This window comes from Pristiophorus japonicus, chromosome 18, assembly GCF_044704955.1.
Source record: "Pristiophorus japonicus isolate sPriJap1 chromosome 18, sPriJap1.hap1, whole genome shotgun sequence".
Classification (NCBI taxonomy): domain Eukaryota; kingdom Metazoa; phylum Chordata; class Chondrichthyes; family Pristiophoridae; genus Pristiophorus; species Pristiophorus japonicus.
Genome location: NC_091994.1, coordinates 89,568,574 through 89,587,756, shown reverse-complemented (window position 1 = coordinate 89,587,756; position 19,183 = coordinate 89,568,574). Strand labels below are relative to the sequence as shown.

Below are 19,183 nucleotides of genomic sequence, written 5' to 3'. Positions count from 1 at the left end.
ATATCTGTATTATTTATGAAGTACGCTAATGGTAGTTCTGTGCTGTGGATCAGATTCTATTGGGACTTGATGGAGGATGCCAAAACTCATTTAAAGTGTGACCTTTAGAACCCTTCAGTAAGAGGTGACCTTCATTATCCATTCCCAGGCTGAATTTGAGCTTGCTGCTCCAAACCAACAATGTGCTTATTAAAATACCTTGATAAATATCAAATTGAGTGCTCCAATTTAGGATGTGAACAGCAGAGAATACAATCTTAAATTCAGTTTCTTTCTACGCATTACACATTAATATTTCAACTGATGTACAATAGATAGGATCTTACTGATCTCTTTAAAGACAAGAAACTTTCTGTGACTGGAAAGGTTAATGATGAAATAAAAATAATCATGCTAAAACCAATCCAGCAGTCCTTTTATATTCAGCCATATTAGGTAGAGAGTACATAATCAATCTATTTCTGCCTTTGTGTTGCAATTTGCAATGAGAATTCAGCTAACAGAGTTTTAGTAAATGCAAACAGACTGTCTTATTTCCATATTTATTTGGTGCTTTTTTTGATTTGAATGTGCCATCTGTATAAAATTACGAGAAGTGCGGTGACCTCTACAGGGCATCAGATTACACAAACACTACTAGCTAGCTTTAGACAGAATGTCCTTTTTTCCCCCTAGGTAAGTTTCCCTCTCCCTCGCTCCTGCAATGTTTTCTCCCATTTTTCACTGCCTGGTCTGTCATTCTTCTTGTGCCCAGGCTGGCAATGCCATCTGTAACTGATCAAAGGCCAGAAAACAACCAGGCATGGCTGCCTTCTGATTTTCCTCCTCCCTTCCAGGGAGATGCCACAGTGCACACACTATTTAGATTACATTACTTAGATTAGGAAGTCAATTTCTACAAAGAACATAAGGAATAGGAGCAGGCCATTCGGCCCCTCGAGGCTGCTCCGGCATTCAATAAGATCTTGTACCTCAATTTCACCTTCCCGCCCTGTCCCTTGGTTCCCTTAGTATTCAAAAAATCGATCAACCTCCGTCTTGAATATACTCAACGACTGAGTATCCACATCCCTCTGGGATAGAGAATTCCAAAAATTCACAACCCTTTTGAACAAATAAATTTCTCTTTTCAATCCTAAATGGCCGACCCCTTATTCCAAGACTGTGACCCCTGTGATCCCAAGCCAAGGGAAATATCCTACCTGCATCTACCCCATCAAGCCCCTTAAGAATTTTATACGTTTCAATGAGATCAGCTCTCATTCTTCTAAATTCTAGGGAATGTAGGCCTAGTCTACTCAATCTCTCAGGACAATCCCCCCCATCCCAGGAATTAGTCTAGTGAACCTTTGTTATATTCCCTCCAAGGCATGTATATCCTTCACAGGAGCAGACCCAATTTGCCAACAGGTTGACTAGTAAAGAAAGATTTTTTTTTTTTTTTTTAAATCATCTAGATTCACAAGGCTGAAAGTACTTTTATTAAAAAAGAACTGAAGTTAAATTCCTAAGTAAGGGCAATTAGCTGAATTAAAAGCCAAATGATTTTCCGAGGATATCAGTTGGTCACATTAGTGAGTTGGCTCAAAATCCAATTGGATGAAAGCTTCCCCTCTCTGGTGGCAGTTAAATTGAGTTTGGGTGTTCAGTCTCATTCAGTGTGGAAATCTTACACATTATTCAGGTGTAAAAGAAAAAGATTTGCATTTATATAGCGCCTTATATGACTACCAGATGTCCCAAAGTGATTTACAGCCAAATTAAGTACTTTTTGAAATATAGTCACTGTTGTAATGAAGGAAACGCAGCAGCCAATTTGCACACAGCAAGCTCCCACAAGCAGTAATGTGAATGGCCTGGGAGATAATAATCTGTTATTAGTGATGTTGATTGAAGGATAAATATTGGCCAGGACACCGGGAATAAGTTCCCTGCTCTTCTTCAAAATAGTGCCATGGGATCTTTTCCATATAGCTGAGGGGGCAGATGGGGCCTCAGTTTAACGTTTCATATGAAAGACAGCACCTCCGACAGTGCAGCATTCCCTCAGTATTGCACTGGAATGTCAGCCTAGATTTTTGTGCTCGTCCCTGAAGTGAGACTTGAATCCACAACCTTCTGACGCAGAGGCAAGGGTGCTACTCTGTAACCTCTTGAGACTGGGATAATGTAAGCGAGATCCATTCAACCCCTCACCCATCCTATACCCAACCTTGCAGTGATTGATGCTGGGACTGGCTGCACAAAATGTGAACTATTCCACTTTCCCCCAGTGCCGACATATCCCTGAGCAATTACTAGCAAAATTAAAAGCTAAATAGAATACAGTTACATTTATAAAAGAAAGCACAATTTAAAAGAAACTCTGCAGGGTGTGCAAGCCCAATGGATAGAATGGAGTTTGTAGTTTCTACTGCTGTTACTAGGATGGTCAGAGAAAATAAGGAAATAATTATTTATCACTTAATATATATGCATGCAGAATATCTAAAAGGTTGCACTTATACAGCACACAAGTTGAAACATCTATATGCACTTCACACAATTACATTTTAAATATACTTATGCAGAGAAATAGGACAAGCCATTCTATGCCAGCTCAGTCCAAAAACAGCAACAAGATCAATGACCAGTCAATGTTTGAGGGGATAAGTATTGTCCAGGACACAAGAGAATTAACATACAAGAACAAGCGGAACAGGGAACTGGATCCTCAATTCATCATCATAGGCAGTCCCTCGGAATCGAGGAAGACTTGCTTCCACTCCTGAAGTGAGTTCTTTGGTGGCTGTACAGTCCAATACAAGAGCCACAGACTCTGTCACAGGTGGGACAGATAGTCGTTGAGGGAAGGGGTGGATGGGACTGGTTTGCTGCACGCAGTTTCCGCTCGATTGATTTCTTCATGCTCTCGGCGTTGAGACTCGAGGTGCTCAGCGCCCTCTCGGATGCACTTCTTCCACTTGGGTCAGGGACTCCCAGGTGTCAGTGGGGATGTTGCACTTTATCAGGGAGGCTTTGAGGATTTAACATCTCATCTAAAGGGCAACTCTATCAATAAAACATTCTCTCAGCACGCCACTAGGATGGCAACTTCGACTGCGAGCTGAAACCCAACGGATAGTCCTCAAACCCACAACCTTTTGACCCAGAGGTGGGAGAACTACCAATGATTTATTTAGCGCATGCAGAGCAGCTTTGGTAGGAGCTAGGAGTAGGGCACGAGATCTTACAAATAGATTTAAAAAAGGAGCGCAAAACGTATTAAATGGTGCAGAACTGCAAAATACACAAATCTCCGAGGGAGGAGATAAATGTTGAATGGAATTATGGAAATACTTCCTGAAGAAATAAATAAAGGAACACATTAACATTAATAGTAAATAAAACACTCTCCATTCATATTTGTGGTTATTTGTCAATTGAGCCCGAGAGAATGTCTGAGTTATAAGCAACGTTCTGGATATCTGGCTTCACTCCAAGAGCAGCAAATTTGTTTTTCACCTTTATATCATAGGTAAGTGTCACACACGGCTTGAAGAGACACTGAATAACTTTGAACTCTTGCTTCTGATTCTAATGACCCAGACTGGCTGTTGGGCGAGGACAGGACCAAATTCAATGCTGGAGGGAATCACACCCAAAGCCGGCTCACACACAGAGAATGGCTATTTGGGGATGGTACTGGAGTGCTGCCAGACCGAATGAACCTCAGCACGAGTAAAGACCTTCATGAGAAAGGAAAACTGGGGAAAAATGAATTTAAAACTTTTGTAAAACTATGTTCTGCATCATGTAAATTTCCTCTTTACCTCCCAAAAGCTACGTGGCCTAGAAATCTGTTCCCAAGTCTCTGGTTATTTTTGTACCAGCTGTAAACCTCATTGACAAAACATAATTAACTAAACATAAGTTACGTTTCTAAATGTCATCCAATAGAGCTCGAAACTAAAACAACGTGCTGACACAGCATGAATGCGTCATAATAACTCTCTTTAAAATTAGCAAGAGCTGCTACTGATGTAGTATATTATTTTGGTTATAGCTTCACTCTCAGCAATACACAACACACACCCTGTTATTTGCCTTGTGTCATTTTGAAGAGAAACATTATTCTTACCTCCCTCTTAGTTTAAAAAGACAATTTACTATAAATATTTAATGTTTTGTTTGCAAGTCAAAGGCATTTCATCAGAGCAGATTCATACAGCTGAACTCAAGCAAGGAAATCCTTACTAAGTACAGTATATTCATCAGCTGCCACTGACTGTCACAGTCTTGTTGCCAATTTCTCTGCTCCATTCCTGAAGGTGGAATTCCTCTCCTGCACTCCTGAATGGATTTCTGCTGGGGTTATTCTACACGTACCTTTCATATTTTACCCAAGTGGCCATTATTCACGTGTGAACCAAACTTTAAGTATCGACAGGCTATCCAACAGTGGAGGGCATTACACTGAACCAAATGTAGTCCTCATCCGACGTCCACACATACAGACTTTCTAACATGCACAAAGATAGATCAATATCGGGAACCTCTAGCTAATATTTACCTCTCTAGTTTCGGGGCACTGAAAGATTCAACTAAAACCCTGGCTAAAATCAGCTCACTCAGCAAAGACCTGGGGACCAGCTACGTAGAAATGACAACATGGAAGGAGGTCGTTCTTCTAAACCAGTTTGTATTCACGTTTCTTCTCCATACAAGCAGTAGTAACTTATCCCATGAGCCATCTCTATTCCTGTATCCGTTTAACCCATTTTCTTCAACCACCTATCTGGCCTACCCTCAAAAGTTGCTTTTTGCTTCACTCACTCCGATAGTGCATCCCACAGCCTCGTAAACCTGTTAGAAATGTTTTTCTCTTGTTTTCCATCCTAAAGCTCTTAAATCGATCACATCTCGTTCTAGACTGTTCAAATCAGCAGAAAATTTCGATTGTCTGTTCCTTCGCTTCATGATTTTAAACACCACTATCAAATTACATGTTAATCTCCTCCATTCTAATAAAACAGCTCCAATTGCTCGTCTTCCTTCGTACTTTTAGTTCCTCGTTCCAGTAAGTATCCTAGTTAATCTGCACTGTAAATTCTCATTTGCCTCAACATCCTTAATGTAAAACTAAGAACAGTGCTGTTACTACAGTTTTATGCAGATTCACCATTACATAGACTTTGATATTCTACACCTCATCATAAAATCCACGATGCTAGCTTGTCTAATGGAATTACCTACTTGAAGGTGCTGTTTTTAATGTCTTAAGAACCTGAACCTCCTCTTCCACATCACCTAGCTTTCCCCCAAAAGTATAATTGCTAATTAAAAAAAACCAAAATCAGATTAGACATTCAATTCCATCTACCACTTTTTTGCCCATTCCATCCTCTGCTCAATATCCCTTGCAGCTTCCTTTGGTTCTCAAAATTATTTATTATGCCTCTTATTTTAGTATCATCTGCAAATTTGGACACCACACTCTCGAGCCCTATATCCAAATCAATGATAGACAGTAAAAACAGAAGCTGTCACAGACCAGAACCCTGTGAGGCACTGCTCTCCAGAGAAAGTGACTTGAATCCCCAATCTGTTTCTTACCTTCGAACCACTTTTTAGTCCAATTTCCTGCCCACCCCCCAATTCCATACTCCTTAATTTTCTGAATGTCTATGTACACCACATCCACTGCATTTCCCTCATCAACCATATCCATCACCTTCTCAAAAGAACTCGATGAGGTTTCTCATGCAAAAGCTTCCTTTCTGAACTCCACGTTGGAGATTCTAATTATTTTCTTTTCAGCTATATATGGCTTAGTACTATACAAGGTAGTGAGTCTGCCCACTGGGTCACCAGTGTAGCTCCACAATCTTTCTGTCAGCTTGCCTCAGTTGGTAGCACAATGCATCCGTGAGCCAGAAGGTGGTGGGTTCAAGCCCTACTCCAGAATTTCAGCATATAATCTAGAATACCATTTTAGTGCAGTGCTGAAGGAATGCTTCATTGTTTGAGATGCCACTTTTTTTGCACCAGACAATAATAATGGTCCATGCACTTGAGACGAAAGAAGAAAAAAAACCTTGCATTTATATGCCTTTCACAATCTCAGGACATCCTAAAGCATTTTACAGCCAATGACGTACCTTTTGAAATGCAGTAACTATTGCAATGTAGGAAATACAGCAGCCAATTCACATACAGCAAGCTCCCACAAACAATCTGATATTGACCAGATAATCTGTTTAGAACACCTGTGAACTCATCTATTTGTGTGTGGAAGCAGGTCATCCTCGATACGAGGGACTGCCTAATACTATACTACTGTTTTAGTGATGTTGATTGAGGGATAAATATTGGCCAGGATACCAGGGATAACTCCCCTGCTCTTCCTCAAAATATTGCCATGGGAGAGCAGACGTCTCATCTGAAAGACAGCACCTCAGTGCAGCACTCCCTCAATACTGCAGGCGAGTGGCAGCCTAGATTTTCTCTCTCAAGTCTCGAGGCAACTTGAACCTACAACCTTCTGACTCGAGAGGCGAGAATGCTACCAACTAAGTCACAGGAATGGAAACGGTCCCATGTCAGTTTTTTGACCAGCAGGGAGATCGCTAAACCAACACCATCAAAAACAATTTAACTGTTTCATTCATTTCACTGCTGTTTGTGGAATTGGCTACTGCATTTACCTACAAAACATTGACTACACTTCAAAAGTATTCAATGGTTATGAAGCATTTTTAGATGGCCTGAAGTCATGAAAGGTGCCTATATAAATGCAAGCTCTTCATTCTTTACCAAAGTTTGAAAGAACAGAGCAACTGCTAGTGGGGACAACATTAGGCCAGTCCAAGATAACGACCCTCCACGAAACAGCACGTAAACAAAGATAGATGGCAGGAGGTGGAACAGATGGTGTGATGGGATAGTATTTTCTATTAAAGTTTTCTTACAGAAAGAACTCCGCTGCCCCAGTCCAGTTTTCGCTCCTTTAAGAGTTTTATACAAAAGATTTGACATTGCTTGTTACAGTTACAGCCCAGATTTTGCATTTGTCAAACAATCCTTTATTTAAATTCTGTGATTCATGGATAACAAGCTGACCCAATATGTTCTTACTTATTTTGTGACACAAATAGTTGTCCAACAATAAGTGGTTAGTTTTATTCCAGGTGAAATTTCATATGAGACCAACTAGGTTTCTCAATAAATGTATCATAGCAAATTATGTACTCCAACATTTTGTAATGAGTGACACACAAACCTTCAGTAGTTTGCATGGATGAAAAAGTCGTATTTTCACAACACTGACATGATTTATGAACTTAATAGGAGGCAGGAAATATAAAACAACATTTATATAGCACTTTTAATGTAGAAAAAAAACACACAAGAAGCTTGACAAATGGAGGAGAGATGACCAAAAGCTTGTTTGAAGATGTGGGCTTCAAAGGGGGGGCTTAAAACTGCAAGATAGAAAGACAGACTTGCATTTATATAGCGCTTTCCACAACCAGCGAACATCTCAAAGCGCTTTATAGTCAATGAAGTACTTTTGGAGTGTAGTCACTGTTGTAAAGTAAACGTAGCAGCCAGTTTGCACACAGCAACTTCCACAAACAGTAATGTGATAATGACCAGATAAACTGTTCTTGTTATGTTGGTTGAGAGACAAATATTGGCCAAGACACCAGGGATAATTCCCCTGCTCTTCTTTGAAATAGTGACATGGGATCTTTTACGTCCAAGAGGGAAGTGGAGAAGTGGTTGCCGAGGCAGCTGAAGGTATGGCCACCAACTGTGGAACTATCATTATTGGCGGCCCCTCGTATCGAGGATAACTTGCTACCACGCCAAAAAAAGGGATGAGTTCACAGGTGTTTCAATGAAGGATCTAATATTCCAGTTCCCAAACTACATGTTGAAGGGTGGAAGATGCCTGTGCGTGCATTTTTTTAATATAAACGTGGGGTGGCCATTGCACACCAGCCACCACACTGGTTTGACAGAGCGAGCTCTTGGTCCAGTGGCAAGGATTACAGCTCTGCTGCAAGGACCTGGTGCGCAGAACCAAGGGAGGGGGGGCATGCACAAGAGAACAGTCAGTGGAATGCAGTGCTTGAGGGGGTAGAGTTGTCAGGTTGGAGGAGGCTACTGAGATAGGGAGGGGCACAACCATGAAGGGGTTTTAACAAATGGCAATTTTACATTAGGACACAGAGAACCAATGCAAGCCAGCAAGGACAGGGGTGATGCATCATCAGAATTTGGTACTGATACAGGCAGCAGAGTTTTGGAAGAGCTTAAATTTACGGAGGGGGTTGAGCCGACCAGGAGAACATTCAAAGTCCAGTTGGTGGTAACAAAAGCATGAATGAGAGGTGCTGAGGTGAGGCAGAGGCATGTAATGTTAGAGGTAGAACTCGGCAGCCATTGTGATGCCTCAGAAATACAGCTGTGGGTCGACTCGGATGCAAACAGCCCAGTTATAAGAACACAAGAACATAAGAATTAGGAACAGGAGTAGGCCATCTAGCCCCTCGAGCCTGCTCCGCCATTCAATAAGATCATGGCTGATCTGGCCGTGGACTCAGCTCCACTTACCCGCCCTCTCCCCGTAACCCTTAATGGTTAAACATCTATCTCTGTGACTTGAATACATTCAATGAGCTAGCCTCAACTGCTTCCTTGGGCAGAGAATTCCACAGATTCACAACCCACTGGGAGAAGAAATTCCTTCTCAACTCGGTTATAAATTGGCTCCCCTGCATTTTGAGGCTGTGCCCCCTAGTTCTAGCCTCCCCTACCAGTGGAAACAACCTCTCTGCCTCTATCTTGTCTATCCCTTTCATGATTTTAAATGTTTCTATAAGATCACCCCTCATCCTTCTAAACTCCAACAAGTAAAGACCCAGTCTACTCAATTTATCATCATAAGGTAAGGTGACCAAAACTGCACACAGTACTTCAGATGCAGCCTTACCAATACCCTATACAGTTGCAGCAGGACCTCCCTGCTTTTGTACTCCATCCCTCTCGCAATGAAGGCCAACATTCCATTCGCCTTCCTGATTACCTGCTGCACCTGCAAACTAACTTTTTGGGATGGTCCAGGGTGTCCTTGGAGATGGAGCACGCGGTGTCCACCGGTACGCTCGCGGCCTTCCGCGAGAGGTGGGCACCGGAGGGCCTGGAGTGCATCATCACGCCCGGCAACCAAATTTTAATTTGATTTTACATTTTAAAGTTTAATTTGTTTTAATTGCCGGTGTTTTTAGTGTCCCCTTCCCTTTTATAGGGGGCACTGGGGAAAAAGATGATTTTAGTGCCCAAAAAAAAACCCAAAAAAAAGAAAAAAAAGGGGCCTTGTAAATGTCTGCTGTCATATCCAGGGCGGGTGGCACGGTTTAATGTTTTATGTTTTACAGATAAACTCTAAAAAAGAGTTTCATGCACAAGGACCCCCTGGTCCCTCTGCATCTCAGCATGTTGTAATTTCTCCCCATTCAAATAATATTCCCTTTTACTGTTTCCTTTCCCCCCCCCCCACCAACCAAGGTGGATGACCTCACACTTTCCGACATTGTATTCCATCTGCCAAACCTTAGCCCATTCGCTTAACCTATCAATCTCTTTGCAGCCTCTCTGTCCTCTACACAACCCGCTTTCCCACTAATCTTTGTGTCATCTGCAAATTTTGTTACATTACACTCTGTCCCCCTCTTCCAAGTCATCTATGTATATTGTAAACAGTTGTGGTCCCAGCACCGATCCCTGTGGCACACCACTAACCACCGATTTCCAACCCGAAAAGGACCCATTTATCCCGACTCTCTGCTTTCTGTTCGCCAGCCAATTCTCTATCTATGCTAATAGATTTCCTCTTACTCCGCGTACCTTTATCTTCTGCAGTAACCTTTTGTGTGGCACCTTAACGACTGCCTTTTGGAAATCTAAATACACCACATCCATCGGTACACCTCTATCCACCATGCTCGTTATATCCTCAAATAATTCCAGTAAATTAGTTAAACATGATTTCCCCTTCATGAATCCATGCTGTGTCTGCTTGATTGCACTATTCCTATCTAGATGTCCCGCTATTTCTTCCTTAATGATAGCTTCAAGCATTTTCCCCACTACAGATGTTAAACTAACGGGCCTATAGTTACCTGCCTTTTGTCTGCCCCCTTTTTTTTTTAAACAGAGGCGTTATATTAGCTGCTTTCCAATCCGCTGGTACCTCCCCAGAGTCCAGAGAATTTTGGTAGATTATAACGAATGCATCTGCTATAACTTCCGCCATCTCCTTTAATACCCTGGGATGCATTTCATCAGGAGACTTGTCTACCTCGAGTCCGATTAGCCTGTCCAGCACTACCCCCTAGTGATGGTGATTGTTTCAAGGTCCTCCCTTCCCACATTCCTGTGACCAGCAATTTTTGGCATGGTTTTTGTGTCTTCCACTGTGAAGACCAAAGCAAAATAATTGTTTAAGGTCTCAGCCATTTCCACATTTCCCATTATTAAATCCCCCTTCTTATCTTCTAAGGGACCAACATTTACTTTAGTCACTCTTTTCCGTTTTATATATTTGTAAAAGCTTTTACTATCTGTTTTTATGTTTTGCGCAAGTTTACCTTTGAAATCTATCTTTCCTTTCTTTATTACTTTTTTAGTCATTCTTTGCTGTTTAAAATTTTCCCAATCTTCTAGTTTTCCACTAACCTTGGCCACTTTATACGCATTGGTCTTTGATTTGATACTCTCCTTTATTTCCTTGGTTATCCACGGCTGGTTATCCCTTCTCTTACCACCCTTCTTTTTCACTGGAATATATTTTTGTTGAGCATTATGAAAGAGCTCCTTAAAAGTCCTCCACTGTTCCTCAATTGTGCCACCGTTTAGTCTGTGTTTCCAGTCTACTTTAGCCAACTCTGCCCTCATCTCACTGTAGTCCCCTTTGTTTAAGCATAGTACGCTCGTTTGAGACAACTTCCTCACCCTCAATCTGTATTACAAATTCAACCATACTGTGATCACTCATTCCAAGGGGATCTTTTACTAGGAGATCGTTTATTTTTCCTGTCTCATTACACAGGACCAGATCTAAGATAGCTTGCTCCCTTGTAGGTTCTGTTACATACCGTTCTAAGAAACAATCCCGTATGCATTCTATGAATTCCTCCTCCAGGCTACCCCGTGCGATTTGAGTTGACCAATCGATATGTAGGTTAAAATCCCCCATGACTACTGCCGTTCCTTTTTCACACGCCTCCATTATTCCCTTGATTATTGCCCCCCCACCGTGAAGTTATTATTTGGGGGCCTATAACCTACGCCCACCAGTGACTTATTCCCCTTACTATCTTTAATCTCCATCCACAATGATTCAACATTTTGCTCATTAGAGCCAATATCGTCTCACAACTGCCCTGATATCATCCTTTATTAACAGAGCTACCCCACCTCCTTTCCCTTCTTGTCTATCTTTCCGAATCGTCAAGATACCCCTGTATGTTTAATTCCCAGTCTTGGCCACCCTGCAACCATGTTTCTGTAATGGCCACCAAATCATACCCATTTGTAATGATTTATGCCGTCAACTCATTTACTTTATTTCGAATGCTGCGTGCATTTAGGTAGTGTTTTAATCCTAGTTTTTTAAAACCATGATTTTTAGTTTTGACCCCTCCTGCAGCCCCTTTATATTCAGTGGCCTTTTTTGTTTTTTGGCTTGGGTTTCTCTGCCCTCCATTTTTACTCATCTCCTTTCTGTCTTTTGCTTTTGTTTCCTTTTTGTTTCCCTCTGTCTCCCTGCATTGGTTCCCATCCCCCTGCCATATTAGTTTAACGCCTCCCCAACAGCACTAGCAAACACTCCCCCTAGGACATTGGTTCCAGTCCTGCCCAGGTGCAGACCGTCCGGACTGGTCCCACCTCCCCCAGAACCGGTTCCAATGCCCCAGGAATTTGAATCCCTCCCTGCTGCACCACTGCTCAAGCCACGTATTCATCTGCGCTATCCTGCGATTCCTACTGACTAGCACGTGGCACTGGTAGCAATCCCGAGATTACTACTTTTGAGGTTCAACCAATGACATGGCCAGGGAGGGGCATGGAGTCCCTGGCAAGCATAGAGTTTGTAGTTCGAAGCCTGACGATGGCTTTGATCCTCCCAATATTTAGCTGGAGGAAATAGTGGCTAATCCAAGACAACAACAACTTTATTTATTTATATAGCACCTTTAATGTAGCAAAATGTCCCAAGGCGCTTCACGGGAATATTTGACACCGAGCCACATAAGGAGAAATTAGGGCAGGTGACCAAAAGCTTGATCAAAGAGGTAGGTTTTAAGGAGCATCTTGAAGGAAGAAAGAGGTAGAGAGAGGCAGAGAGGTTTAGGCAGGGAATTTCAAAGCTTAGGGCCGAGGCAACAGAAGGCATGGTTAAGCAATTATAATCAGGGATGCTCAAGGAGGGCAGTATTAGAGCAGCACAGACATCTTGCTGAAATTTTTATCTCATAATACTCCTGTGAAACTACATTAAAAGGTGCTATATAAATACAAGTTGTTGCTGTTGTTGAAACCGAAGAAGAGCCCAAGAGGGAAAAATGGGGAGGTAGCAGGTCTGGAGCAGCAGCCAAAAAGCACATGCAAACCAAGAGCAAATTCAAGTTACACAGACATGTCCTGATCATAAGGACCCCCCACCCATCCCTTTACTTGAAATGCCTTTTCGTGGATCAAATATTGTTACAACCGGCACACTTGGTACCTTATTGTTGCAATAAATGGTAAACTATCTAATTAACCATCAGCCCACAGATGCAAAACTTCTCTGGATCAACAATCTCACCAGACACTGAAGCATTCCACATATGAAGGCTCACAAGTTCAACAAAAGTTGCCCTTTTTTTAAAAAAAAGGAAGTCTCCCTCTGTGGGTTTGGTGGGTAAAGACACCAATGGTTTAGTGACTATACATACACGCAGGTCTAATCCTTTCCTGGTGCCGGTTCCATTTGCTTGGATGCATGCACAGTATCCAATGATATACTACACTTCTTTTCACTTTATCTGTACCTCACCCGGGGGGGGGCAGGGAGTATTGGTGGAGATGCCATCTTTCAAGTAAGACATTAAACAGAGATCCCATCTGTCCCTTCAAGCGGACATAAAAGAACCACGGCATTATTTTAAGTGCCCGAACCAACGTTTGTCCCTCAACTACCAAGAAAAAAAATAGATTATGCTGTGCTCGTCAATATATCCACACGGACACCCTGAAGGCAGTATAAAACAGCAATAACTTGCATTTATATAGCCCTTTTACCATAGTATAACATTCCAAGGCTTTTCACAGAAGTGTAAGAACATAGGAAATAGGAGCAGGAGTAGGCCATTCAGCCCCTCGAGCCTGTTCCGCCATTCAATAAGATCATGGCTGATCTGATCATGGACTCAGCTCCACTTCCCCGCCCGCTCCTCATAACCCTTTATCGGTTAAGAAACTGAATAAATTTAAGACAGAAATAGACAATGTCCCAGCTTCCACAGCTCTGAGGCAGCGAATTCCAGAGATTTACAACCCTCAGAAGACATTTCTCCATCTCAATTTTAAACGGGCAGCCCCTTATTCCAAGATCATGCCCTCTAGTTCTAATCTCCCCCATCAGTGGAAAATCCTCTCTGCGTCCACCTTGTCAAGCCCCCTCATAAATCTTATACGTTTCGATAAGATCACCCCTCATTCTTCTGAATTCCAATGAGTAGAGGTCCAACCTACTCAACCTTTCCTCATAAGTCAACCCCCTCATCGCCAGAATCAACCTAATGAACCTTCTCTGAACTGCCTCCAAAGCAAGTATATCCTTTTGTAAATATGGAAACCAAAACTGCACGCAGTATTCCAGGTGTGGCCTCACCAATATCCTATATAGCTGTAGCAAGACTTCCCTGCTTTTATACTCCATCTCCTTTGCAATAAAGGCCAAGATTCCATTGGCCTTCCTGATCATTTGTTGTACCCGCATACTATCCTTTTGTGTTTCATGCTCTTTGCAATCTTTCTCCATTTAAATAATAACTTGCTCTTTGATTTTTTTTCTGCCAAAGTGCATGACCTCACACTTTCCAACATTATACTCCATCTGTCAAATTTTTGCCCACTCACTTAGCCTGTCTATGTTCTTTTGCAGATTGTGTGTCTCTTCCTCACATTGCTTTTCCTCCCATCTTTGTATTGTCAGCAAACTTGGCTACATTATACTCAGTCCCTTCTTCCAAGTCGTTAATATAGATTGTAAATAGTTGGGGTCCCAGCACTGATCCCTGCGGCACCCCACGAGTTACTGGTTGCCAACCAGAGAATGAACCATTTATCCCGACTCTGTTTTCTGTTATCCATGCTAATAGATTACCCCCAACCCCATGAACTTTTATCATGCACCTTTTATGTGGCACCTTGTCAAATGCCTTCTGGAAGTCCAAATACACCACATCCACTGGTTCCCCTTGATCCACCTTAATCGTTACATCCTCAAAGAACTCCAGCAAATTTGTGAAACATGACTTCCCCTTCATAAATCCATGCTGACTCTGTCTGACCAAAGTTTGCTTTTCCAAATGTCCTGCTACTGCTTCTTTAATAATGGACTGCAACATCTTCCCAACCACAGATGTTAGGCTAACTGGTCTATAGTTTCCTGATTTTTGTCTGCCTCTTTCAATAGGGACGTTACATTTGCAGTTTTCCAATCTGCTGGGACCTCTCCAGAATCCAGGAAATTTTGGTCAATCGGCAATCAGACAAAAGTTGACACTGAGCTAAAGGCTGATTTATTAGGGCAGGTGACCAAACATTTGGTCAATCTTAAAACCTGAGAGAAAAGTGGAGCAGCAAAGATGTTAATGGAGGGATGCCTAAGAAGCCAGAGTTGGAGGAACACAGATCTCAAAGTTGTAGGGATGGAGGTGGTTGCAGAGACAGAGAGGGAAGAGGCCATGGAGGAATTTGAACATGAGGATATATCAAATCAAACAAAAGCAAAATACTGTAGATGCTGGAATCTGAAATAAAAACAGAAAATGCTGGAAATCTCAGCAGGTCAAGCAGCATCTGTGGAGAGAAACAGAGTTAACGTTTCAGGTCAATGACCCTTCGTCAGAACTAACAAATTTTTAAAGTGAACAGATTCTTAAGGCGCACTGAAAGGGGGAGGGGAGGAAAGAACCAAAGGGAAGGTCTGTGATAGGGTGGAAGACAGGAGAGAATTGAGACAAGGGATAATAGGCCAACTTGAGATGGTAATGGCAGAAGTTGAAAGATGATTAGTTTAGATAGGGTGTGAATGGAAGAATAATTACCAGCTGCCAGAGAGAGAGAGAGAGAGAGAGAGAGAGAGAAAATGAAAATACCAAGAGCAAAATATGGGCAACAGTTAAGGTCTGAAATTGTTGAACTCTTTATGTTGAGTCCAGAAAGCTATAAAGTGCCTAAACAAAAGATGAGGTGCTTTTCCTCAAGCTTGTGTTGCACTTCAATGTAACAGTGCAGGTGTCAGAGGATGGAGAGATCAGAGTGGGAGTGGAGCAGAGATATATAAAAATCAAAGCTCTTTCATTTCTTGACTGTCAAGACATCAGTCAGGCCCTATCCTCAAAAAACAAAATACTGCAGATGTTGGAAAATCAGAAACAAAAAAAGTAGAAAATGACAGAAATACACCAGCACATCTGTGGAGAGAAGACATGTTACTGTTTTGGGTGTGAACCTGAAACATTAACCTGCGTGCTTTCTCCATAAACAAGGGTGCTTCTCGAATATTTTCTGATCCTGTCCTCATTCCAACATCCACAACTAACAGGAGGCATCAGATAGTGATCAGGGGCAGAATATGTGCATATTTCCCCTTTCGAAGCCTCCAAGGTCAAAGGGCCAAGCAACACTCACCATCAAGGGCAACAGGTGAAGAATGGCCGTTAGATGGGGTACCGAAAGGGGCCGAAATCGGTGGACTCTCAGCCAAGCCAGAGCCCATGAGGAGAGAGAATAGTTAGTGAGGAGGGCAGACACCCGTCAGCAAAGGCATTTAACCCCTTGTGCTAGAACTGTCTCAAGTAACTGGGGTGGCGGGGGAAATAATAACGCGCCTGTCCGTTTGCTCCGCGGCACCGTTATTGATAACGGGCTGAGCTGGTGCTACGAATTAAAGCGACTCAGTGACAGGACACCTTGCCCAAGGCCTGCAACCTAGGCCCCGGGCTCAATCTCCGACCGCCCTGCAACATACCCCTCCACCAAACCATCCGCCAGCTCAGGAAGCAACGGTCCCCGAGGCATCGGCTGCGCTCCGATCAACTTTACCTAATTTCATCACCGTGTCCGCCAAGCAGCGCTCCACCTTCTTCTCGAGTTCGGCCTCCGCCATCTTATTCTGCCCCGCGCCCGGCTCTCGCGAGAACTGGCCGCGAGGGGCAAGAGGCGGGGCCCGACCGAGAGCACGTGACCCCGGAGGAGGCGGAGCAACAGCCACAGACTGAGCAAGGCACACAGCTCCATCAGCAACCCGACAAATGCATCAGTAGGCCAGCCAATTCCATCAATAGCCACATACAAATCATTAATAGCCCTGCTAAATAATCCACAACACGACAAAGCCTCCCTCATCAGCCCTGCAAAACTCATCAATAACTCTAAAAAGTCAAATCAATAATCCAACAAACCCATTAACAATTTTGAAAACCTATCAATAATTCCGCAAATTCATTAGTAACCAAGCAAACTCATTGGGGTCAGCCGTGGCTCAGTGTTTAGCACTCACGCCTCTGAGTCGGAAGGCTGTGAGTTCAAGTCTCACTCCAAAGACTTGAGCACATAAATCTAGGCTGACGCTCCAGTGCAATACTGTTGGAGGTGCTGTCTTTTGGACGAGCGGTTGTCATCACAGGCAGTCCCTCGGAATCGAAGACTTGCTTCCACTCTTGGCATGAGTTCTTAGGTGTCTGAACAGTCCAATAGGAGAAGCACAGTCTCTGTCACAGGTGCGACAGACAGTGTTTGAGGGGAAGGGTGGGTGGGGAGGCTGGTTTGCCGCACGCTCCTTCCGCTGCCTGCACTTGATTTCTGCATGCTCTCGGCGACGATACTCGACGAGCTCAGCGCCCTCCCTGAAGCACTTCCTCCACTTAGGGTGGTCTTTGGTCAGGGACTCCCAGGTATCAGTGGGGATGTCGCACTTTATCAGGGAGGCTTTGAGGGTGTACTTGTAACGTTTCCTCTGCCCACCTTTGGCTCGTTTGCCGTGGACAAGTTCCGAGTAGAGCGCTTGCTTTGGGAGTCTCGTGTCTGGCATGCAAACTATGTGGCCTGCCCAGCGGAGCTGATCAAGTGTGGTCAGTGCTTCAATGCTGGGGATGTTGGCCTGAATGAGGACGCTAATGTTGGTGCGTCTGTCCTCCCAGGGGATTTGTAGGATCTTGCGGAGACATCGCTGGTGGTATTTCTCCAGCGACTTGAGGTGTATACTGTACATGGTCCACGTCTCTGAGCCATACAGGAGGGCAGGTATTACTACGACCCTGTAGACCATGAGCTTGTTGATAGTTTTGAGGGCCCAGTCTTCAAACACTCTTTTCCTCAGGCGGCCGAAGGCTGCACTGGCGCACTGGAGGCGGTGTTGGATCTCGTCAATGCCTGCTCTTGTTGATAGGAGGCTCCCGAGATAAGGGAAGTGGTCCATGTTGTCCAGGGCCATGCCGTGGATCTTGATGTCTGTGCAGCGAAGACAGGCTGGTGGAGGACCTTTGTCTTAGTGATGTTTAGCGTAAGGCCCATGCTTTCATACGCCTCGGTAAATACGTCGACTATGTCCTGGAGTTCAGCCTCTGTGTATGCACAGATGCAGGCGCGCCCGCATGCTGTAGCTCGACGACAGAGGTTGGAGTGGTCTTGGACCTGGCCTGGAGACGGCGAAGGTTGAAGAGTTTCCCACTGATTCTGCAGTTTAGTTCCACTCCAGCGGGGAGCTTGTCAACTGTGAGGTGGAGCATGGCAGCGAAGAAGATTGAGAAGAGGGTTGGGGTGATGATGCAGCCCTGCTTGACACAGGTCTGGACGTGGATTGTGTCTGTGATGGATCCGTTGGTAAGGATCACGGCCTGCATGTCGTCATGGAGCAGGCGGAGGATGGTGATGTACTTTTGGGGGCATCCGAAACGGAGGAGGACACTCCATAGACCCTTGAGGTTGTCAATGTCAAAGACCTTTGTAAGGTCGAAGAAGGCCATGTATAAGGGCTGGCGCTGTTCCCTGCATTTTTCCTGCAGCTGGTGCACTGCAAAAATCATGTCCGTTGTGCCCTGGAGGGAACGAAATCCGCACTGCGACTCCGGGAGGAGCTTCTCGGCCACATGGAGAAGACGGTTGAGGAGGACTCTAGCGACGACTTTCCCAGTGGCTGATAGCAGGGAGATTCCTCTTTAGTTGCTGCAGTTGGACTTGTCCTCTTTTTTAAAGATGGTCACGATCACTGCATATCTAAGATCTCCCGGCCTGCTCTCCTCCCTCCAGATGCGAGAGATGAGGTCGTGTATTTGCGCCAGCAGTGCCTCTCCGCCATACTTCAGTGCCTCAGCAGGGATTCCATCCGCTCCCGTGGCCTTGTTTTTTGGCTGTCATGGCTTTTTCTTCCTCGTGCAGTGTTGGGGTCTCACTGAGGTGGTGGCGGGTAGCATGCTGTGGAATGGAGTCGAGAACACTCGAGCCAAAGGCAGAGTCCCGATTGAGGAGATCTTCAAAGTGCTCCTTCCAGCAGGCCCTGACTGCCTCGGTGTCCTTGATGAGTGTTTCCCCGTTCTTGGACAGCAGTGGGGTGGGGCCTTCGGTGTTTGGACCGTATGTGGCTTTGACTGCGATGAAACATCCTCACACATCATGGCTGTCGGCCAGCTACTGTTTCTCCAATGCTTTCACCATCCACCATCTGTTCTTTAGGTCCCGTGTTTTTTGTTGGACCTTAGCCTTTAGCCATCTGTAATGCTGCTTTGCTGCTCCCGAGTTGGGTTGCTGTTTAAGGCTCAGAAATGCCCTTCGCTTGCAATCTATTAGCTCTTGAATCTCCTGATCATTCTCATCAAACCAGTCCGGGTGTTTCCTGGTTGAGTGACCAAGCGTCTCTTTG

The 19,183-nt window shown here is 44.0% G+C and overlaps 1 protein-coding gene across 1 annotated transcript in view; it reads right to left on the bottom strand.

Moving 5' to 3' along the window:
- Positions 1-16,477, bottom strand: part of micos10 (mitochondrial contact site and cristae organizing system subunit 10) — a 28,832-nt gene extending 12,355 nt beyond the window's left edge. Inside the window, exon 1 of the mRNA XM_070860947.1 lies at positions 16,369-16,477. Coding sequence (XP_070717048.1) covers positions 16,369-16,432 — 64 coding nt within the window. The 5' untranslated portion in view covers positions 16,433-16,477. The remainder of the gene's footprint in view (positions 1-16,368) is intronic.
- Positions 16,478-19,183: the final 2,706 nt, after the last annotated feature.